Source organism: Camellia sinensis, chromosome 10, assembly GCF_055761805.1.
Source record: "Camellia sinensis isolate YWXY chromosome 10, ASM5576180v1, whole genome shotgun sequence".
NCBI lineage: Eukaryota > Viridiplantae > Streptophyta > Magnoliopsida > Ericales > Theaceae > Camellia > Camellia sinensis.
Window position 1 is genome coordinate 26410275 of NC_138970.1, and position 25269 is coordinate 26435543.

Sequence of the window (25269 nt, forward strand, 5' to 3'; positions counted from 1 at the left end):
TTTTTACTTAAGAATTAACTATATTGATATCATCTCCACCTATCTATTTAAGTAGAACGTATAAACATGTAAAAAGAAGAGCAATACATTTGCATGGTTAAAACTAAAACAATGTTGGCATACAAAATAAAAACTACAAAAATATTTACAGAATAAAACTATTTTTGCTCCCAAAGTACAGATTTTGATGATTTCTTCCACATACAAAAATTCTATGAACATCAGCGAGGTGTTATGGTAGGAATGACCCCACTGACAAGATCACTTCCTGACACAATCGAAGATACATATGGATCCCTGGTTGTGAAGCCCCAGGAAGATGACGAAGCCGATTCACCAAAATATTTTAATGTGGATTTTGACGAGTCCAATTCGGTTTCTGGCATCATTCGGAGAATGTTTTCTAGCTCCCTGACCACATCCAACATCGAGGGTCGTTGTTCTGGCTTGTCCTGGCAACAACCGAGTGCCAAAGCCATTAACCTCTCAACGCATTCAGCGGGGTAAGAACCCATTCTGCTGTCTATGATCGAGAACATTGTGCCCGATTGATGAGCTAAATTCACCTGAAGACAAAGATGTTAGGTGCTAATCGATACTGATCTTTTCTGCCAAAGGGAGGGGTAAAAGGAAATAAACTCTTTGATACTTCATTATGTAAAGAATCTAATGCTTTGCTGTTTCGGTAAAAAACATTTTCTACGAATTTTTTTTTTTCAGAATATGTTTTCCTATGTATAGTTGCAACCTTGAAATAATATCTTAGTGATTGTATTATTGGTGGTGGTAGTGGTGGGAAGTGTTGTGATGAGTGGCATGGTGGTGGGGGCTGTAGGTGGAAGTGTTGGTGGGGTCGCGGCGTGGTGGTAGTGGTGGTGGGCTGTTGGTGTTAGTGATGGTGGTGGGAGCGGGGGTGACAGTGGCGGTGGTGGAGGTGGAGGTGGAGGTGGAGGTGAAGGTGATGGTGATTGTGGTATCAAAAGGCTTTTCACCTTTCAAAAGTAGAAAATATTTTTTATTCAAATAAACTTGTTTTCTGTTGATTAACGGAAAACGTTTTCAATTAATTTTTATTTTATATCATAGCGAAAATGAGAAAAAAAAAACATTTTTCAAAAAACATTTTTCTCTCAAATAAACAGAGCGTAGATGCAAGTAATATTTTCAAGAAACAAAATTACTGCTAGGGTGCATTTAACATAATTTGAAATGAAGTAAATTATTCTAATCTTTCTTGCAGCCAAAATTGGATTAGTTTTTACAAAACTTCAGTTGAAAAATGACAAAAAATTTCAAAAATCAACTCCCATGAACGATTTTTACCATTTACGAGAGTTGTAACTGTTTTACACTCCTACCTATGTTTGACATCAGTAAGCAAACACGCGAAGAATTGAGACCTCAAAGATAACAGTTTGCAAGAGAAAGTACCTCGCGGACAATGTTTTTGCCATGTGTAATTGGTTTCATTCCTGTCAAGATCTCCAGAAACACGACACCAAGGCTGTAAACATCACTTTTGTCCGTCAGTTTACGGGTCAAGAAATATTCAGGATCAAGGTATCCCTGCAGTTAACATCACATAATGAGACAGCTTCTTAAGAATGGAAACAATTGAACCAAAAGACATTTAACTATGCTAGAAAAGTTAGATCTCATGTGAACAAGTCCTCCAATCCACAAGTTAACCCTGTACCATTTCCGCAATCGAGTTTCAAAACAAATTTCAAGTATGCAAACTTCTATTCCATCTCTAATTTTTTTAATCTTTTCTTTCTCTTTGTTCTAATTTTAATTTTTGATTTTGGCTAAGTTACCCAATCTCTAATGTTGTTTCATAAATAAATAAACAAACTTCCCTGGCTACAGACTCAGGTTTTTCCTTGCACCGTGTTTGGATCATAGATTTGGATAAGAATTTAGAAAGGGAAATGGAAATGGAGAAAAAAAATTAACTTCTATCCCATTCACATTTTCATTACCTTTTCTCTTTCCATTTCCAAATTCTTACCCAAATTCATGTTCCAAACGCAGCCTTAGAGTTCAAGGCACATATAGGTGGTTTGGTTTCAAATGGTCGTCGATCTCCTTAATAGAATAAAGGAAGAGCTGAAATTTGATTGAGTCAGAAAGATAAGAGAACATTTTCTCTCAACAAACTTTGCTAAACTCCTCTTCTTGAATAGTACAATTAACCTTATAACAAAATCTCCAGAGTAGACATGATCACACAAATTACCACATTTATATTTATGAAGATGATGCGGAAACAAAAGCAACCAATCATCTTTCCTAAATTCACATGTTTTACGGCAATGACAGATATAAATCACAATCTTTCCAAATTTGTTTTGAAAACGTTGAAAGAAAGCTCTCATTTTGGCATTGATATCTTATTACAACCTAAGAAAATTAGAAACAAAGTTTATAAATACATGTATATAATTAAATATGAAAAAAAAATTCTTTATTTTTTATATGTAACAATTATTTCTTAAATTTGTTCCCAATTTTATATAATTTTAACAGTGCTGGCAGAGACAGACTTACTGGTGTTCCCTTTACAATTGTGGATACATGATTAGGTACTGTCCCTTCATCATCCATAACTGGTGCAAGACGTGAAAGTCCAAAATCAGCAACTTTAGCAGTAAGTTTGGTGTCCAGCAATATGTTGCTGGCTTTGATATCGCGGTGGAATATAGGTGGGTCAGCTTCGGTATGGAGGTAAAGGATGCCCTTGGCTGAACCCAATGCAATTTGTAACCTCACACCAAAGTTCAGAGTCTCCTTGGATTTAGCTGTTGAATTACAGAAACCATCTATTAGAGCTTAAAAACTCTTCAACAAAAACATAGCATAATCAAATTCGAACTCACCAAAAAGTTGATGCGATTTGCATGAAATTGTAAAAAGTAGATAAAATATTTTAGAAACAGATCGATGGCATCTTGCATCAAAATAACTTCACAGTAAAAGAAACCGGCAACAACAGCAAAAGATTATAATTTTTTTGTTTTGTTTTGCTTTTAATGGTATTTTTAACAATTTGGTTTGTATTGGTTTGTTCATAGTTGTGAACCCTTCCTAGTAGTCTGCTGCAATACTAATTTATTAGCTGCTTGTATGGAAAATGATGATAAGATTATAATAGATGCATAACAAGTTGAATAGCTTGATATACATTGTTGGGTCCATTTCCTAACAACTTAAACTTTTGTGATAATTGGTAACTTCACATGGTATTAGAGCTCAAGTTGGGAGAGTTCTTGGCTTCAGGTCTCTCCGTTTGCATCTCGTTTCTGTTTGCATTCTTTCTTGCACTCTTTGGATTTGAATGTTTGCATCTCCACGTGCGAGGCAGGCTTGTACATGACGGAGGGTGTTTGGATAGCTTGATATACATTGTTGTGTCCATTTCCTAAAAGTTTAAACTTTTGGCATAATTGGTAACTTGACACATTGGACTGTGTTCGATCTAAAACGTTAAGCTGCACGATTCACCTGAAGAACAATAGGTTGATTCAATCCGAATGGAAAAAATTAACTTTTTCACCATCTACAAATTGAACACCATTCAGACCCCCCCCCAAAAAAATCATATAAATTCTCATTCCAATCTCACACTATAAAAAAATCCATAGAAACTTGAATCTTCAGCAGGGAAAGAAACGAAAGAGAGAAAGAAGAATAAAAGTTTAACCATGGAACAGAATTAAGTAATGATATAACCTGGGAGTCCGTGGATCATTTGTTTTTGCATTGTCCTGTGGCTAGTCGTTTGTAGGGTCTTATTTGCTCTCTTTTTGGGATTGTTTGGGTTCAGATATGTTGTGGAGTTGGCGTGGAGCTTGGGTTGGTTGCCGGCGGCGACGCATGTGGTCATTGGTGCCTCTTTGTTTGATGTGGTTAGTTTGGTTGAAACGTAATAGGCGAACTTTTCAAGAGGTTCATCATAGCGTTTCATGGCTTGGATGGAACTTCTGATTTGTTTGTTTTTTAAGATTTTTTAGATGACATTCTTGGTTAGGAGTTGGTGTTTATCCCTTGGGAGTTCGCTACGAATTTTCTAGTTTCCGCTAGTTGTTTGAACAGTTTTGTATTCTTTGCATCATCTTGATGCTTTTTCAGTAAAATTTATCTTATTTATAAAAATAAAAAATTAAAAAAAAACTTAAAAAACTTCCTTACCAGAGAGCCAATCTTGCAAAGTGCCATTAGGCATGAACTCATAAACCAACAACTGCACGTGCACCAAGAATGTAATCAGATGAATAAATTTTTATAGTGGAATTGATCCTTGTGCATCAAAATACTGCACTAAATCATGCTATTAGTTCATTGCACAAAAAAAGTGTTAAAATATATCATCACCTACCACCTCCACTCAACTCACCTACCACACACACTCACCTACTCCCCAATCCTCTCCTATATAATGAGTACCTCACCATCTGTAATTTACACCATCTGTAATTTATACAATCAATCATACAAATCAATCAATCAATAATACATATATGTTTACATGGTATCAGAGCCATAAGATTTAGGCCTATACTCCTTTCTTTCCGGCGGGCAGCCGGCCGGCAACCTTGCCTTCGCTGCCCGCAGGAGTTTGTCAACACATATCACAAACACATACCTTTACTATTACTCACCACTCTATCATACGCCATTATTCCCTCTAACCTACGCCAATATGGATCTTCTCCTCCTAGAGAAGAGCCTCTTGGGCCTCTTCGTCGCCGTATTCCTTGCCATCACCATCTCTAAATTGCGCGGCAAGAAGTTCAAACTCCCTCCGGGTCCCATACCCGTGCCCGTATTCGGCAACTGGCTCCAAGTCGGTGATGACTTGAACCACCGCAACTTGACCCAATTAGCCAAGCGGTTCGGCCAGATATTCCTGCTCCGAATGGGCCAACGCAACCTGGTCGTGGTCTCTTCCCCGGATCTCGCCAAAGAAGTCCTCCACACCCAGGGGGTCGAGTTCGGGTCCCGAACCCGGAACGTGGTATTCGATATTTTTACTGGTAAGGGTCAGGATATGGTGTTCACTGTATACGGTGAGCACTGGAGGAAGATGAGGAGGATCATGACGGTTCCTTTTTTTACCAACAAGGTGGTGCAGCAGTACAGGTTCGGGTGGGAGGACGAGGCGGGTCGGGTCGTGGAGGATGTGAAGAAGAACCCGGAAGCGAAGACCAATGGGATCGTGCTGAGGAGGCGGTTGCAGCTGATGATGTACAATAACATGTACAGGATTATGTTTGATTCGAGGTTCGAGAGCGAGGAGGACCCGTTGTTCGTGAAATTGAAGGCGTTGAATGGAGAGAGGAGTAGGTTGGCTCAGAGCTTTGAGTATAACTACGGCGATTTTATTCCGATTTTGAGGCCGTTCTTGAGAGGGTACTTGAAGATCTGCAAAGAAGTTAAAGAGAGGAGGTTGCAGCTTTTCAAGGACTATTTTGTCGATGAAAGGAAGAAGTTAGCAAGCACGAAGAGCATGGACAACAATACTCTAAAATGTGCGATTGATCATATTTTTGGAGAGCTCGAATGCTCAACAACAATGGCAGATCTTGCAAGTAAACCAGACACGGAGGGAAGTGGGCAAGACCAAATAGAATACTACAATGATAATATTATGATAAAGAATAGAATAGAATATTATCAATGGAGATCCACCAACCCACTGATTGAATATATATATATATATATATCTATCTATCTATATATATTTGTTTAATAGCTGGCACCACACCCAACCATTTCTCTTCTTTTCTTTCTTTTCTTTTCTTTTTCTTTCTTTCTTTGCTTCTCCCACCGCCCCACTCCAACCCCTCTTTTCCTTTCTTTTATTTTATTTAACCAATTGCTGTCACCCACTCACTTCATTTTTTTTTTTTTTTTATTTTATTTTAAAAAAAAACAAAAAAAAAAACAATTGCTGTCGCCCATCCTCACTTTCTTTAATATATATTTTTTTATTATAATATATTTTTTTTTCTATCCCTACTTTTATTTTATTTTATTTTATTCTATTTTTTTTATCTTTTGTATAATACTGAAACATTGATTAAAAAAAAAAACAAAAAAAAAAAAAAAAAAAAAAAAACAGAAGAAGAAGAACTGCACACCACACTCATTTTATTCATGTTGGGGCTCACCCCGATCACCATTTTACACACACAAAAAAAAAAAAAAAAAAAAAAAAAAAAAAAAAAAACAAACCACCCACATCCACAGGTGGGATTTTTCTTCTTTACTCTGCCGCCGGTCTCTTCTTCTTGCCTCCGTCCTGGGCGGCCCTTGCCGGTGTTGCCTCCGTGTTTCCCACTCCACTGGGCATGATCACTCCCCCATACTCCTCCACTGCAGCATATGGAGGACCTCCAAATCGGAACATCACGGTGGCCTTCCGCTTCAGCTCTTTATTTTCTGCTTTCAGCACACTTATCTCTGCTCGCGCATCCTTATACATGCGTTGGAGCAGAGCCAGCTGGGAGTTTAATTGCTGCACCTCATTTGTCCTACTCTGCAGCCGGTTCGACAAATTTGTGACCGCCGTCATGCTTTTAACACATGCCTTCAGAGTATACTGATTGGCCTCCACATCCGACTGCACTGCCATTCTTTGCTCCACCGACCGCATCGGAAAGTTCAACGGAGCAAACTCCGGGGCGCTTGGTTGAGGTTCCAGTGCCACCGCACCAGTTCTCTCTCTTGTTGACTCGTTGAGGTTGGGAAAGAGGGTGAGCAGTCCACGGGAAGACGAAGACGAAGCCATTTTCTGGGCAACAGAGTGTTATACAGAATCTCTCTCAAGAAATCTCTCTCAGAATATCTCTCACAGGTGTTTTTGCCTCAGCCTCAGCCTCTGTCTTATAGCCGAGGCAGCCACGCGCATCGCGCGCCTCTTGACGCCCGACAAACTGGCACGCCTTTTCATGGCACATCGTTTGATAAAGTGGGCACGCCTTTTGATGGCACGCCTTTCGAAAGATTGGGCACACCTTTTGAGGGTGCGACTTTTTCAAGGGTCCGACAAGACTCTGTAAACTGTCCCGACATTGATTCCGGTTAGCTCCTTTATGGGTCCGACAAGACTCTGTAAACTGTCTCGACATAGATTCCGGTTAGTTTTTACAAGGGTCCGACAAGACTCTGTAAACTGTCCCGACATAGATTCCGGTTAGTTTCTACAAGGGTCCGACAAGACTCCGTAAACTGTCTTCTACAACGGTCCGACATGACCCCATAAACTGTCTTCTACAACGGTCCGACATGACCCCATAAACTGTCTTCTACATCGGTCTGACACAACCATCCAGTGTCCTCTACAACGTTATGGCACCACCTTTCAGTGTCTTCACCAACGGTCTGACACGACCATACAGTGTCTCCTATCTTTTTTTTTATTTTTATGTATTTTCTTGTTTTGCTCCTCTCTCCAAACTCAAGTTGGTTAGTTTCTATCCTCCTTGAGTTTGCGGAGGGCTGTTAAAATATATCATCACCTACCACCTCCACTCAACTCACCTACCACACACACTCACCTACTCCCCAATCCTCTCCTATATAATGAGTACCTCACCATCTGTAATTTACACCATCTGTAATTTATACAATCAATCATACAAATCAATCAATCAATAATACATATATGTTTACAAAAAGCATTTACGCATTTAATCGTCAAGCATGAATAAGAAACTAGTAAGTTCAGCAAAACTCAAACGCTGCTGAGTATTTAGTGAAAGGATATTATCTACATACACAAAACTAAATTTCCTAAATAACTCTAGAATGATTTTAAGGGGAGCATTATTTCCCCATAAAATCTCTCCATTTTTTGTAGCATAATATATCAAGTTTAAGCAAGTTTGCCTACTCCAATATTCCAAGAACTTCTATTTCCACACACCATATTATCTTAGTTCACACACTTTTTAAGTTTGGATATCAACTTCTGAACAAAATCTTATAATTTGGTTATAAATTTGGTTTGGAAGTTGATTTCTAAACCACGTAATTTTGTTTGGAAATCAACGAAAAATGGTGTGGAAATAGAAGCTCCCCAATATTCCATTTTGACAGCGTGACTATCTTCCACATTATAAACTAGAACTTCGCTTTTAATTAAATTTTAACACTCACTATGACAATCATAGTTATCAGTGAGTTGGTGTGCGCTTGAAAATTAAGAGAGACATTGACTTAAGTGCATTATGCATATGTGCAGTGTCTCTTTCATATAAAATCAACAAATAATCAAAAGACTCAAGACCGTGTAAGAAAGATTTCCATGGTTATGTCGTTTGCTGATAAACTAGTTCATGGTCTTAGCAGAATAAACTAGCCAACTAGAGCATGGGTGAATTATAACGGTCCATTTGTTTGTACGGACAAAATTTCTGAAGAAAAAAAAAACACATAAAACTTTATTGGAGTGCACTGCCCAATCAACCATACCTGCTCTCCTTCTTCATCACAGTATCCAACCAACGAAACTAGATTTCGGTGATGTAACCTAGACAACATTTGTATCTCTGTTAAGAATTCCTTTTGGCCTTGTAAAGATCCTTCTTTAGCACGCTTTATGGCCACAATTGTATTGTCAGATAAAATTCCTCTATAAACCTTCCCATAACCTCCTTGACCAACTTGAGTTGAGCTATTGAAGTCTTCAGTTGCCAACGTCATTTCTTTAAAGGTGAAGTTTTTAACACCATCAATCTTTATAGACAGCCTTGAGGAGGCTGCAAAAATTGCATTGGAGTTCATGTGACTCTCTTTTATAATTCTCAGACAATATAATTGAGAAAGAGAACCCAATTTTAGTATGCATACAAAATAACTCACATGAACGCCTTCTTGACAGGGTATGCTGGTGTCTAGCATGTCTTCTAACAACCAAAAATGTAACCACTGCAGAGATTATAACAGAAACGGCAACAGCTGCTAATACAATAGCTACCAAAACACCTTTGCTTATACCTTTCACTTGAGTCCCGAAATTCACTACAGCAACAAAAAAAATAAAAATATGAGATCACAATTCCAGGTAAAATAAACATGAATATGAAGAAATTCACATCGTATCCCCATAATTTAGGAACTCCCTATACGATGTGGCAACATTTCATCAATGCCATTAAAAAAAATACATGGCTACAAAAGAACAAATGTAGCCAACTTGTTTCTTAACATGAGAATTAGATAAATCCAACACTTCGACACATATCCACACCCAACAACACTGTACCCAAAATCAGTGGTTCTTGAACTTCTTCAACTTTGAAAAAGATGTCATCTTGAGTGCTTACCATATGAATATGGCCCCAAAAGAGTGAAGTTGAGAAGCTCATAAGGTCCAAACAAGTCACTACCAGTAAAGTTCCAAGATGTGAATCTGCCTCTAATGCGCAGAATCTCACTTAAGTTGAAAATATGTGTGTGATCATCAATGATCCTAGGGAAAAGCTTCAAATACATCCTCAGACGAGGTCCTTCTTCCCAGACAATCGATTCGATAGATAGTTGATAAGGTTCCAAGTTAAGAGAACTTGTCAAGTACGTCTCAAATTGATAAACATATGGAGAGAAATAAGAGAAACTAGGACTCTTTAGCCGATACCCAATTCTCAGAGGTGCTGCACAAGCGCACGGCATTGGAGAAACTGGCATATATTCATAGTTACCATCCACAGGGCATGCCTGAATTAGACAAACCATAGTTGACTTCGTTAAGTTCTCTGGAATGTCATTCCCTCCAGTTTGAGATCCACAGAATTGGCCTATGTTTGGTATGTTTGCATTGTTGCAGATAGGATTGCTGTGTAGCCTGAAGAACAGCTGCCAAAATGATAAGCACAGAGAAGGCAAAACAAAACATAGTAATAACTAATAACTACTATAATGATTACATCTGTCAATTCATTACTACTAGAATCACAAACAATATGAAGAAAATGCATTAAGTGAATCCAACATCTGAGCTGAAGTACTAAGATTCATAAGCACAGTAGAACATGGTTAAAAAATAAGAAATGCGGCTTCTTAGTTGGCACACCTGAATGTACAATAAATTTTATATGTTATGTTCCGTACGTGTTTTAAATTCAACAGCAATTTAGTGCCTCGATTACAAGAAATTATGCACACAGGATTAAATGTTTTCCACAAAACAAATAATTAAACAATTAAAAGCTCTAATTAATATTTTTGTAATAAGGTTCCAACCCTTAATGAAATCATACATCTCACATTTGCACATATTGAGGCATAGATTAGACAACAATCTAAAAATAAAACATTGTTTAGCATCATGAGTGCATGTCATTGTCTCACAACCTGAAATTCCATGCATATTTCCATTTTTTTTTTCTTTTTTTGATTGATGAAAGTCAGTGGTTAGTTGTTAGATTAGCATCTATGAGAGTTAACCTCTCCACCTTTGTAAAGCACCAAGGTGCTTTCAACTCCCACTTAGAGAGGGTTGAACCCATAACCTCTCCCTTGGAACTAAGCCCTCAGGAGAGTCATGGTGGCCAACTAGGATAGGCCTAGTTGGTTCATGCATGTTTCCATTCTTCACTAAGGCCTCGTTTAGGAGCGAGCTATTTTAATAATTTTTTGACTTTTGACGAAAAGATGTGTAGAAAAGTAGAGAGAATGATGTGACAACTTATAGTAACTTTTTAGCTAAAACATATAGTTGCCAAACGAAGCCTAAATTTCTAATTATTTCCTCAAAATTGATAAATCGAACACGTCTTCACTGGAAACACGTTAGAAATCAAAATTTAATGGTGTAAGCTTCTTTAAATGGATTCTTGATGCTCATGGCAATAAGTGTTAGCTTTGTATTTCCCCAAATCATATAACAAAGGGAATTGCAAGTGTTTAAGTGAAACAAAATGGAACAGACATGCATGCATCAATCCTTTAGAACACTTTTGCTAGATTTGATTGAAATAAAATAGATGAGAGAAAGATTATCAACACCATTATTTTTCTGCTGTTTGATTTAAGCAGGAGAAGCAAAAAGATAGAAAATGAAAGAAAACCTTTTAAACACTTGTTTATCCTTCCATCAAATATTTTCCTCTTAAATGGGGTCAGACCTGGGGATGGAGTTTATGATTAATGACGGGATGCACTATCTCAGCCGAAGTACAAGTATGTCGTAGAAGGTCAAATATTTTCCAATAACTTTCTCTCCCTTCTTTCTGCCAGAATGAAAAAAGAAAAAGGTCCCGAATTCGAAACCTATACCAACCTCCTTATAACCCTTGACTGAAATTGGGGGGTGAGGAGTGGGTGTGAGAATATTAGGTTTATGTATATGTGGTAGTATATATATTCTGTATATATTAGGGATTGAGCATATAATTTTGTTTCCTTTTTTAGTTCCGGGGTTTGGATTATTATATATACTGATGTATTCTTGTATCAAAAACACAAGTTGAATATACAATTCTTATTCAGAAATCTTACATGGTATCAGAGCTGGTTTGAAACCCTAGTGTTGTCATCGTCGTCGTCTTCATCTGCGACGCAACCTTATTTGGCTTCTAGGTCATCAAAATCGTGGTTCATCTGGTTCGTGGCCTCATCTCGTCCCTTCCTGGATTGATTTCTGGTTCTCCTTGCCTCTGTGTGCTTCGATCGTTGTTCTTGTGCGTGAGTTATCTCCCTCAGCTTCTCTAGACTTCGACCTCTCTCCCTCTAAGTTCTCTAGGTCAGCCACCCATTTGGTTCGTCTAGTCCTCTATTCGAGTTGACTCATCTACTAGCTCAAGTCGACTTCTGATTCGCCATCTCTCTCTTTCCCTTCAATTCACAAGGTCGTGACGTCTTTCTCCCTCAGTCTCTTTGGTTTGCGTGGTCTGGTATCTAGCTCTGTTCGTGACCTTGGTTATGTGGGTCTTGCTCTAATTCTGATCGTGACTTCGGTTCTGTTGGTTCACAAGTTTTGTGGTTATTACAATTGGACCCCTGGTTTGACTATTTTGTTCTAATTTGGATTTATTACATGTAAACCCCTTAGTCTGGTCATTATGATGTCTCTTGCGACTGATGAGTGCGCCTTTTGCCATCAAAGAGGCCATTGAAAGTATCATTGTCCCAAGAAGGGATGTCTGCCTACCCCGTCTCTTCAATAGTCTCAAAACCAGTTCCGTATCACTGTCCCAAGAAGGGATGTCTGCCTACCCCGTCTCTTCAGCAGTCTCACGTACTCCTCCTGCCGCTTATACTGCATCTGTTCCGGCTATTAATCCTGACTTGGCTTCCTTAAGTACTCAAATTAGTCAGCTTCAGCTTATATTGTCTATCTCCCAACCATCCCTATCTGCCTCCATTGTTTCCTCTCTTTATTCAAGTTTGCTTGCGTTTTCTTCACGTATCTCTGTCTGTCTAGATTTTTGACTCTGGTGCCTCTCATTATATGACTCCACATCTCTCCTTACTTGAAAATTGTACTCCCATTCCCTTTTCTATTACTGTTAATGCTGTTAATGGGTCTAATATGTCTGTTATATCTGTTGGATCTATCTTACCATCTGCTATGTCTGTTGTTTCTATTCCATCTGTCCTTTATGTTCCTCAGTTATCTATCAGTTTATTATCTATCAGTTAGCTTGATGGCTACAATTTTGATGTTATCTTTTTTTCTTCCATCTATTCTGTGCAGGATCGGATGTCCAAGCAACAGATTGGGATTGGTTGTGAAGTTGGAGACCTCTATGTGGTAGAGAGCCTACATCTGCTTATAACTACCTCTCGAACTGCTTTTTCCTCTTTTCAGTTAAATTCTTTGTCAAATCCTTTGTATTTGTGGCATTCCAAATTAGGGCATTTGTCTGCTGACCGTTTACGGTCTTTAACTCAGTCAGGTATATCGGGTAAAATTTCTCCTAGTCAACTTACCAAGTGTCGGGGGTGTAAACTTGTCAAAATGACAGCCTTACCTTTCCGTACAAGTAACTCTATATCTGATACACTATTTTCTTTAGTTCATACTGATGTCTAGGATCCTTTTCATGTTCTCACAAAAGGAGGTTCTGCATACTATGTTTCATTTGTTGATGACTGCACTCATAAGTCTGACTTCTATCAGATATATTGTACTTTTCAGTCTATGGTCACTACACAGTTTGAGTCTACTATTAAATTGTTGTGATCTAATTTGGGCGGGGAATACTTTAAAACTGAGTTCTGTGAATATTTGGCCAATTTGGGTACCATTCACCAAACTTCCTGTACTGATACACCTGTCCAAAATGGTTGAGCTGAGCGTAAACACCGTCATCTCCTTGAGACAGCTAGGTCTCTCCTTCTCTTTGCATCCGTTCTGACTTCGTTTTGGGGTGAAGCAGTCATTATTGCTGCTTTCTTTTCAACCGTATGCCTACCCCCTTCTTTCCAGTCGGTCTCCTTATGATGCTTTATTTTCTCAACTTCCTAATTACTCCCTACTTCGTGTATTTGGGTTTGCTTATTTTGTCCTTTTACCCTGTAAAGATAGGACCAAACTTAGTTCCGGTCTGTCCTATATGTCTTTTTGGGTTACAATCTTACCTAGAAAGGTTATCGTTGTTATGACCCTGTTTCCCATTGCCTGTATATCTCCCGCTATGTTGTCTTTCTCGAACATCTACTTTACTTTCAACTTCCTCCTCTCACAGCCCCAATTTCCAAAGAGGATTTGATTCATATTGATCCATTTCCTTCTAAGGTCCCTCCTGATGAGTACATCTCTGCTGTTCCCCATGAGCTTATTCTCTCTTCTCCTAATGAGTCCCTCTCCACTGACCCCCATAAGTCTGTTCCCTCCTCTCCTCCTTCTTCTTCCCCACCAGCTCCTACTCCTTCTCCTTCTCCGATTTTAGTTTATTCTCGTCGCAAGGCTCTCCCTCCACCAGTTGTCTATGCCCTTGCTACTGATCCTTTTGCTTCTAATCAAGTTTATTCTTGTCGCAAGGCTCTCCCTCCACCAGTTGTCTTTGCCCCTGCTGCTGATCTTTTTACTTTTGATGACTCTGATCTTGCTAGCCGTAAGTATCCCCCTAGCATCCATAAATAGGTAGTCAAACTTGATTTTGCTAAAACATGTTTTTTTCCTTCATACTGTACGTTTTTGTCTGTTATTCACTCTTTTTCAGAACCTCAGTCTTATAAGGAGGCCTGTCAGGATCCTCATTTGATTCATGCTATGGAGGATGAGTTATCTGCTTTGCAGAAAACGAGTACTTGGGAGTTGATTCCTTTGTCAGCTGGTAAGAATCTGGTTGGTTGCAAATAGATCTACATAGTCAAGACTCATTCTGATGGTTCTCTTGAACGCTACAATGCCCGCTTGATTGGCAAGAGTTTTTCACAGGAGTATGGTATTGATTATGAAGAGACCTTTGCCCCTATTGCCAAGATGACTACTGTTCGTACTTTGATTTCTATTGCTGCTATTAATCATTGGTCTCTCTATCAGATGGATGTTAAAAATGTTTTTCTTAATGGCCATCTCACTGAGGAGGTTTACATGCGTCCTTCTTCATTCCTCTGGACAGGTTTGTCGTCTTCAACGTGCTCTGTGTGGTTTGAAGCAATCCCCTCGTGCTTGGTATGATCGCTTCCAGGTTGTTGTCACTCAGCTTAGGTTTCATCCTTATGCTCGAGATTGTGCTCTGTTTCTCCTTCACACATTTACTGGTTTGTTGCCCTATTACTATATGTGGATGATATGATCATCACTTGCTCCGACTCTTCTGCTATCTCTGAGGTCAGGCAGCATCTCTTTTGCATCTTCAAAATGAAGGATCTGGACCCCTTGAGGTATTTTCTTGGTGCTGAGGTAGTTTCTTATCCTAAAGGCTACCTTATGTCTCAGGCTAAGTATGCAAATGAGGTTATTCACCGTGCCGGTCTTACTGACACTAAGGTTTCTGATACCTCTATTGAGTTTAATGTGAAGCTCAACACTACTGATGGTGTTCGTTTGGATGATCCTACTTTATATCGAGAGTTTGTGGGTTGCTTAGTCTATCTGACTACTTCTCGTTCTGATCTTGCCTATGTTGTTTATGTGGTTAGCCAGTTTGTTTCTGCTCCTCGCTTCACCCATTGGGCTACATTGGTTCGGATTCTTTGCTATCTCCAAGGTACTATCTTTCAAGGTTTACTACTATCCACTACTTTTTCTATAGACTTGGTGGCCTACGCTGATTTTAATTAGGCTGGTGATATTACTGATTGTAAGTCCATGTTTGGTTTCTGCATGTTTCTTGGCGATTCCTTGATCTCTTGAAAAAGCAAAAAACAAACTTTTATTGCTCACCCCACTGCCGAAACTAAATACCGTGCTATGGCTCATGCTACTACTGAGATTATTTGACTTCGTTGTCTTTTATCTGATTTGGGCGTCCCTCAGTCTTCTCCGACCTCCTTTTACTGTGACAACCGCGGTACTATTCAGATTACCCATAACACTGTCTTCCATGAGCGGACGAAGTACATTGAGATTGATTGTCACTTTGTCCGTCAACATCTGCAGTCTGACTCTATCTCGCTTCCTTTTGTCTCTTCGACTCTACAACTCGCTGACTTCTTTACCAAGACTCACACCACTACTCGATTTCAGTTTCTTCTTGGCAAACTCTCAGTGTTTTTTGCTAAAACACATTGAGTTTGAGTGGGGGTGCGAGAATATTAGGTTTATGTATATATGGTAGTATATATATTCTACATATATTAGGGATTAAGCATATAATTTTGTTTCCTTTTTTAGTTCTAGGGTTTGGGGTGTTATATATACTGATGTATTTTTGTATCAAAAACACAAGTTGAATATACAATTCTTATTCGGAAATCTTACAGTGGATTCCTCAACATTCTCCCCTTGGTTGGCTTGTAGGGTCAGGTCATAAATGGGCCCGACCTTAGGAGTTCCCGGGTCATCAAAAAAATAAAATTAAATAAAAAAATAAAAAAAGAGAAGAGTATGTATGTTAAGTATGTCTGTGATTTTTGTTAAATTTGGTCCTCATGCAACCTTAGCTCATCCTCCCAAAGTCATAGAGACCCAAGTGTGCATTCTATATAACATAAAATGCACTTCATGCATATCTGAACTTTTATTAGCAGAACTAATTTGGTTTAGTCGAATCTAAATCATTGGATTACATGGAATCTGCAGTATTAATGTACAAGATTTATAGGGGGGGAAAAAGGAACCATACCTAAGGGTAACATTTTCCGGAGGATTGAGATCTCCAACAATGTTTGAAAGTGAATTATTCTCAAGATCACTGCATATGTTTAAGTACACAGAAGGGAAAATCAGCATGCAACAGCTTTCACGAGTTCATTTAAGAAATTAATGCTAGTTTATTCCAAAGAGTAACAGTAATTTTATGCTTCAAGCTCTTACAGTAGGAGTCTAGCCTTTGCAATGAAGGACATGTTCTTCCAAATGCTAGCATGCACAGAACCAGTCAAATAATTATTCTCAAGTAACCTGTAATAAACATTCACATCGTTATCAAGTATGCATGGGAAGCACAGCAGAAAAAATAATTCACTGGAATCCTCTATTTTAAAGTAGAAAAATTCCACCCAAAAGGAAAAGCTAAAAGTATTTAATTATTTATTAAAACCCATGAAGTTTAAGCCTCACATATTTCCTCAATTCTCCAAAGAACCACATTTAAAGTATTTCATAACGATTACCATGCATACACTAGTTTGCAATAGGAAACAAAGTACCAATGAAGTATGAGGATACTCACAGTTTCTGTAGGGAAGGGAGACTTGAGAAACTTTCTGGAATAGATCCATTAAGTTGGTTATTTGACAGGTCACTGCACATGACATGTAGGTAAGAACGAATGTCTTATCATTAAAAATTCTTCAACATGTCTTTTTCGCATTGACTACTGAAATGAATTTTGAAACTTTACATTTAGATTTGACAATTTGCTTGCAATAAGATGGGAAAAAAAAGAAGAGAGAGACAAGAAGAAGTAAAGCCTAGAGATAAAGAAGGATTTGTTAACCTGTACACTTAGGGCATATGTTAAGAAGCTTAAAAAGATTTGAATTCTGAATGCAAGTGAGAGCAATAGAGAATGTACAATCTTTTTAAGCATTCTTAACATATGCCTTAAGGCCACACGTTAACAAGACCCTATAAAGAAATATGTAACCATATTCAATTATAGGCAAATCTACATTGGCCATCTACATACATTGTTGTCATCGTTTGAGAGAGCTGATTTGATGGTATGGATCCAGTGAGCCGATTGTGACTGAGATCTCTGTCACAGAAGCTCAGTTAGTAGTACACCAGCCAAAAAAACTTGATAGGAAATAAATATTAGAACATTCTATTTATCAAAATATATATATATACATATATATATTAGAACATTCTAGTGAGTTGAACAGCACTCCAACTTACAAATAGCTAAGCTTTGGTATCCTGCTGAGATCAGGTACATTTCCTTGCAAACTGCAATTTCTGAGACTTCTGCAAAGTTGGAGCAAAAGAAATAGCATAAGACTTTTTAAATACAATAAAACAACACATTGAATGTACATTTCTTTCAATTTGTATAATTATTCTCAGGTTCATAAGGGATCTGACGGGAACTGTTAGGCTACCTAACACACAACCCTCCTCTTTCATCCGGACTTGGGACCGGCTGTATAAAAGATTAAGCAATAAGCATGACACATGCGGAGTTTTAGCTGAGCATATAGCCCTTGATAGAGCTGAATAGCGAAAAATGATTCATGTAGCCAACCGCACTTGATTGGGACACAAGGCTTAGTTGGTTTGGTTAAATATAATTATGCTTCAGGATAGACGTCAAAGTAAGTACTTCAAAAGCATCCTGAAACTGAAAACTTCTATTTAATGTTTTTGGAGTAGTATGACATTGTAATTACTGCTTAAATTTATGATTCAGTGTTGTTTGCTAATGATTAATACTTTTGCACAACCCCAAAGCATACAACCAAGAACCACGGGAGACAATAACCAATTTAGAGAGATTAGCCAGGAAACAAACTTATTTCAGCTGATTAGGAACCGTAAATCTGAAGCCATTTGATTCTTGGATTCCAAAGCCATGAAGCAACCATAATTCTTAGGTCTCATGAAATTATTTAAGAATTGAAATAGGTGCTCATCTATATCTACAGAACATACAAAAAAGTCGAAGCCTCTAGAAGCAAAGGATGCCTTGTGGCATTCTGTAGCTCTTTCTCCCTCTTTAGTTTCTATCACCTCGTTGGGCTCCTATATCTATTCAACTCTATCTCTCTTTCAGCAACCAAATTATCATCGTAAAAATAAAAAGAAGAATAAGCATTCACTAATGTAAAAAACTTAAAATAAAATGACATAATTGAATAACTGTCTTATGTAATTTAAAAGCATCTAAAGTCAACTAAATACAAAACTATAAGTTCACAATAAAGGTATACCCTAAACCCTATCCCATGCCACTTGGTTAAACTTGGCCTTGTGATCATTTAAAGCATCTACAAATTTGCATGCGCATGATGTCCCATCTGCAAATTGATTGCATATTTGCTATCAGATCATGGATGCACAATTTAAGAATATGATGCATTCTTCCGCAAATGGATTAGACACACTGGCAATTTATGAACACTAATGAACCTAAGAAGATCCTATTGCGTCTCATATAGACTTTATTAAACAGCATAAAATGTATTGGCAATATATAAAAAAGATAGCATCCATGATCCATTCTTCGTAACTCAAAACCAGTCTCTCGATCATGCAAACAACTAGCTTATCAGATATGCTAACTGCTGTTATGAACTTGAGTTACCAGGGCCGCAAGCAATCAACATCTCTTCACTGAATAAAATGCGAAACAGCTAAAAAGGCAGACATTCTATAACTAGCACTTACAATTTCACTAGTTCCGAGAAGTTTCCATAAGAAACTGGAATTTTAGTCCCGTTGAAATTGTTGTTGTCAAGTTGACTGCACAAGGGAAACAGAAACATTAACAGAAGAGGTATAATTATGCCACATGATAATTTGAGTTTTTTGTCGTCGTTGGAAAATCAACATGCACCAACTCCACAATGATTCTTGGGTGGTAGGCAACAAAGAGATGAGAATAAGCCACAAGGAACTTATTATAACTATGAGAATTGAATAAGACAAAAACATGGTAAAAGGTTGGTAACAAGAGAATATACATATATTCCCAAAATATTGAGGCAAACTATTAGGCAAGGGAGAAAAATTTTAAGTGTAAATTTATAGCAGACAATAAGCCTAAAAAGTTCACTCCAGACATGCATACAAGTGCTTGGCAAAACATATTTCATGACAAATTGCCATCAAGAATGCACAATGACAACCGAAAGTGGAAACATCAAAACAGGACGATTGAACAGAGAAGGACCTAATGATACTCAAGGAAGGAACTTACAGTATACTCAAATTCGGAAAGTTCGAAAACTCTGATGGAAGATATCCAGTTAAGTTGTTATTGTCCAGAAGCCTGTGAACATTGAACCAACACAATAAACCCACAATAACCAGTAAATAAATATGAAATAATTACCACTAAAATGGTACAATTTAGTGAGAGGGGGAGAAAGAAAGAAATCAAGGAATCTGCTATACAACTCACAAGTGAATGAGAGTGGATAAGTTGGAAAGCTGAGGGGGAATTTGACCACTGATTGAGTTATTGTTTAAGTGGCTGCAGAAGAAACATACAAACAGATAAATAACAAAGCACAAAAATAAATTTCCTTGCTAAACTCGAGTAACAATTAGCTTGAAGGGCACTCACAGATGCTTAATACTGCTCAAATTTGAAAATGAATCTGGTACTGGTCCTGATATCTGGTTCAGATCTATTTGGAGTCTATTCAACTTTGAAAGATACCCAAGCTCATTGGGTATGGAACCTGATAATTTGTTTCCATTCAAGAGGCTGCATAAATAACATAGCACAAATCGTTAAAAATTAACATAGTTATATTACAGATGAAAATTTATTTATGCAAATAATTTGCAATTACCAACTGTACCTAGTACCAAACAATAATTTCAGTTAATATTCCATCGTGATTTTTCATAACATCAGTTTGATCCAATTTTGCCAGAAACAAACCTAATGTTACACAGAATTAAGTCAAGCCTCTAAATTTTCTTAAAGCTAAGCAATCAACTTAAATTTTATACCTCCCCTGTATACTCATTAATATCATTAACCATGACCAAAAAGATCAAATTGAGAAAAAAGCTTCCGAACATTCAAGTTTTGTAGATTGAACTTACAGGAGTTTCAAAGATGCAATATTTCCAATCTCCTTTGGTATACTGCCAGTTAAGTCATTCCACATGAAATCTCTTCCAAAAGAAAACAAAAGAAAAGCAAATCAGCATCAATGGGAGGATTGCATGGTTAGTGATATCTTTGTACATTAAATGTTAATGCAATGTCTCACAATATATTAAGCTGTGAGAGTTTGCCAAGCTCAGGTGCTAAACTTCCGGACAGGTTCATATTCAATAGCTGGCTGCACCAAAAATAGAAGAGAATCAAGAGATAATTAGGAGCATTTCCTACAATTTGAGGCACTATAACCAATATTAAGGAATGAAAGATCATTTGTTTTGTTAGAGGTAATAAAAAGTGATAAGGCACTATGCTGACAATAGAAAGCAAATTAAACACGTCCATATCATCAAATCTTGAACTCCTATAACAACCAAATAGGTAATGAGTTAATGACTTCTATTAAAGGAAAGTGAGAAATCCTGGAAAAGCAACATACAGCTCTTGGACATGCAAGTAACCATCAGTCATGACTGAATCAAAGCATAAAACTCCTCTCCAGCGGGACGTACATGGATCCCCTTTATTCCAATTCTTGAGATGCTTTATAGGATCAACTAAATTGCTCTTGATCGCTATTAATGCAGAGACTGCAAAGAGAACAAATCATCAGCTAATTCTCATCATAAACTAATTTACAAATAGAAGGTCCAACTATCTCTACAGCAAGCATGAAAATGGGAAAGTTGATGGTATCAGTCCCATTCCTAGTTAAATGCACAAATAATGTGAGACACACACGCACTTCAAAATATAATTAATTTTACAATATATTATCCCTAATATAACACACAAACATGCATACAGAACATATAATTGCTTCAGTTATCAATATGTTTTAAAGGAAAAAGTATAGAATCATTCTTAGTTCTATTTTGGCACTAGAAGTGAAAAAAATAATAAATTAGATACAATGACCTTATCGCATGTATTGAAATCAAAAGAGGTGGATGAAGAAGTCAAGGCTTGTAATCTGCATCAGTGCATGCTTGCGAATTAACTGATGTAGCTGGTTCAAATCACGGGAAACAATAGTTATCTAGAAAATTCTTGTGTGACTGCAAAGTCCATAACCCGCTTTCAAAGAGGGATACACACCATATCCCAATTAACCAAGTGAAACTTGAATTCAACTCCTAGGCCACCCAATAAAAAGTTCCTCTAAAGCTTCTCTAACCTATTCACCACCAAGACAGGAATGGTCAAGAGAGGAACAAAATAAGAAGGAAAAATACATAAAGTACTCTTAATTAGAGTTAGCTTTCATCAAATTGAAAGGCATTGCCTCTTCCAAACCCACGTAGTTAATCATCTCTCAAAATGTTCCACCACACTATCCCTAACCAAAATGGCCTTGAAAGAAGAGCCAATCAAAAGTTTCAGATGCAGTATAGAAAGAGAATCAATCCTAAAGCCCAAAACATTTGCCCTATATTACATGAACTCTTCAAATTAAATCAATTACTTGTATCAGACACTCAACATCTAGGCAAGAGTATGGGATGAGTTCGATACTTTCAATCAGATATGCGCTTAGCAGGCATTTCCATAGATTCACTTTTGTTATATAATAATTGCATTTAACACTATCATTAAAGCATACGTGATGCAATACTCATGAACAATGAGAACATTAGAGCATATTGAGGTTATGAAATAAAATTCATAAATAATAACTAGTATGTTATATCCCTTGGGGTGTATTAAAACTGAAACAGACCTACAACTAGAATGAATGACACAAAGTTTAAAGAATAGTACAATTAAAATTTACCTTCAGAGGGATCGGTAATTTGTGCTACGGCAAGGAGCATGAAGCAACAAAACGACACCGCAGAAAGTAATTCACAAACTCTCAATCCCATCATCATGATGCCCTACAAATTAAACGATAAAAAGTAAATCATTCCATAGGGTCATCTATCATTCCATATTAAATTCAAATCCAATTACTTCAATAGCCAAAAAGCGAAAAGAAAAGAGGACTAATTGGTCATCATGTAAAGTGCTACAAAATATGTATTTACGAATACATATTATCATCTATAGCTACATATCCATTTTCCTACAAACAATGATGAAAAGGAACTTTATGCCATATGGTCATCTATCATCCAATATTAAATTCAAATCCTCATATCCATTTTCCTACAAATAAAATGATGATGAGAAGGAAATTATCCCATACCATCTATCATCCTATATTAAATTCAAATCCAATTACTTCAATAGCCAAAAAGTGAAAAGAAAATGGGGAAATTCTTTGAATAGGTTAACATCATGTAAAGTGCTAAACATGTATCATCTGCGTCTATATATCCATATTCCACAGTTAAAGATGTGGAAACAAAAGCAATTCACAAGGAACATCAAAGTGAAGAAAACAATACTCCCAAGTCTGTGAAAAAAGCAATTAAGCAGAGATTTAATCTGGGTTTGTTTTTCCTTTGATAATTCTCAGCAACAAAACAGAGGATCAGAGTAAAACCCACCAAATATCAAACATAAAACAGAGTATCAGAGTAAAACCCACCTAATATCAAACACAAAACAGAGTATCAGAGTAAAATCAACCTAAATACTGTTCATGAGGAGTTCAAAATCAAACATAATAATCTTCTTAACACTGCAACTTGATCGGAGAAGTAACCCAGATAGATATTTGTACTGTGATAGCAGAGTCAAATAAATCCTAAAAGGGATAAACATAAAGTTCAGAGGCGAAGAATGGGAAGTCAAAAAAGTTGAAGAGTAGTGTGAATACATCAATGTAAAGGAGTTCTCGGGTAGAAAACGATTTCTGAGATGCCATCGTCGTCACGTTTGGTTGATCCAGAGATATTTGTTGTTTCTGTCTCAATGGTCATAGTCACAGAGAGAGAGAGACAGACAGAGAGACTGACTGTTTGGAATTGTTTTATTAGTGATTAATTACAACAGATTATTAGTGATTAATTACAACAGATAACAAATGTATCAAAGAAATAAATAAACTATTATGTGAGGGATTTGGCCGTCATTCATCTTGTATATAGATTCTTGGGATAATTACAAATAGTTTCATATTTTTAAGGTTTGTTAAAATAGAAAAATATATATTATAAAAAAAAAGTTTTATCATTGTAATAAAATAAATTTAAATTTTTAATTTTATCAATTTGAATTTAAATTTTTTGATTTGTTTTCAATATAAATCATTTGACTATTTTCGTTAAGTAAAATCGATAAAAAAAATTATATTTTAGCAATTAAACTCAATATAAGTGTGTATAAAATGTCAATAATACTCATTAGTAAAAAATTTATTAGGCTTAGATCAACAGAGCCTTAACACAAATTTCATCAAATAACATAATGATCAAACAATTGTATTGAAATTTTATTCTTTGAAATGACTTATTTAGAGTCAAAATAATGACAATACAAACATAAAAATAGTAAAGAGAAAGAGAAAAAAATAAGAAGATGAAGATGAAGTAAAATGATTTGAAGAAGAATATTTTTTGATAAATCCTATTTTTTAATACTTTATTTCATCTAAGTTCTAATATGATCAAATCATCATTTTTTGCATATGTTTTCTATTTTGAAACTAATACACAATAATAGTCTCTTATTTTATGGAAAAAATTTATCCCTCATTCTAAAGAGAAAATATTTCTCTTATTTCGTGGAAAAATCTCTCTATTATTCTAAGGAGAAAATATCTCCTGTATTCCATGAAAAGTGGGTGCCTAGGCCTTACACTTTTCGGGTTTGTTCTCCTCCTATAGAACCATTAGCGGCTGCGTTGGTCTGTGATTTGATTGATCAGGATAGGAAATGTTAGAACTTACGGCTGCTACATGAGAATTTTATGGAGATGGACGTGGAAGCCATTAAGCAAATTCCACTTTGCTGTCAAGGTATACCTGACATGTTGGTGTGGCACTATACAAGAAGTGGGTTGTTTTCGGTTCGTTCGGCTTACCATTTGCAAATGAGTCTTAGCATACAGAAGGGGCGAGGGCCTGGGTCCGATGTGCAACATGTTACCTGGTTTTAGAAGCGGGTATGGCGCCTCCGGATTCCCAATAAGATTAAGGTATTTGCATGGAAGTGCTGCTCCAATATTCTATCGGTCAAATCTGTACTTCGGCATCGGCATTTGATAATGGAGGATACATGTACTCGCTGTGTTGATGAGCCAGAAACATTAATGCACTGTTTCTGAGGATGTTCGATGGCGCAGGAGGTGTGGCACCAAAGCCCGTTAATGTTTGTGCTAGATAAGGGAGTTGGTCTTGATTTTATGAGTTGGGCATATGGAATTGGGAGTAGTTCTGATGCGGATACATTGGGGTTGTTTTTCGCCATATGTTGGGGTGTGTGGTCCTCTCAAAATTCAGCCATATTCAATAATGTTGATCACTCGGCGGTTTCAACTGTTCAAATGGTGTGTGTCTTGCTGCAAGACTTTAGGCAGGCATAATCCAATATTCATGGACTTCAAGTAGGCTGTGGTATGGAGAGGTGGAGTCCGCCGGCAGGGGGTTTTGTTAAGGTGAATTTTGACGGGGCCACTTTCAAAAAACAACAGTCATGTGGTGTGGGAGTCCTCATTCGTGATCAGCGTGGTGAGCCGATAGTTGCTTTGTCGGAACAAATCCCGACATGGATGGAGGCCAATTGTATTGAAGCCATTGCGGCTGTCAAGGCGCTGGAGTTTGCAATAGAGTTAGGGCTAACCAATATTTATTTGGAAAGTGACTCTCTGACTGTGGTGAAGGCTATCCGAGAAGAGAGCAATCTATGTGCTTCTTTTGGTCATTTTTTACAATGTGCCATTTCCTGTACCAAGCAATTCTTACATTTTCGTGTCTCG

At 37.2% G+C, this 25269-nt stretch overlaps 1 protein-coding gene and 1 pseudogene across 4 annotated transcripts; one reads left to right on the forward strand and one right to left on the reverse strand.

The window, feature by feature from the left end:
- LOC114266957 (putative LRR receptor-like serine/threonine-protein kinase At1g06840) lies at positions 1-23405 on the reverse strand. Of its 3 annotated transcripts, none has more exons than XM_028207927.2 (21): positions 23170-23405; positions 22180-22282; positions 20845-20995; positions 20515-20586; positions 20345-20416; positions 19854-19997; positions 19689-19760; positions 19485-19556; positions 18953-19027; positions 17465-17533; positions 17253-17321; positions 16794-16865; positions 16436-16522; positions 16245-16313; positions 9333-9850; positions 8869-9027; positions 8479-8765; positions 4192-4243; positions 2551-2801; positions 1432-1566; positions 1-566 (listed from the first exon to the last, which is right to left on the reverse strand). In XM_028207927.2, the coding sequence occupies exons 1-21, from the start codon at positions 23215-23217 to the stop codon at positions 222-224; spliced, it is 2922 nt and encodes a 973-aa protein (XP_028063728.2). In that variant the 5' UTR covers positions 23218-23405; the 3' UTR covers positions 1-221. The 3 variants fall into 3 exon arrangements, with proteins under 3 accessions (XP_028063728.2, XP_028063727.2, XP_028063730.2); XM_028207926.2 differs by having other exon boundaries at positions 22980-23364; XM_028207929.2 differs by having other exon boundaries at positions 22939-23266.
- Positions 4632-5767, forward strand: LOC114299170 (trans-cinnamate 4-monooxygenase pseudogene; annotated as a pseudogene). The gene has a single exon (XR_014341857.1). The product of XR_014341857.1 is annotated as a trans-cinnamate 4-monooxygenase pseudogene (transcript).
- Positions 23406-25269: the final 1864 nt, after the last annotated feature.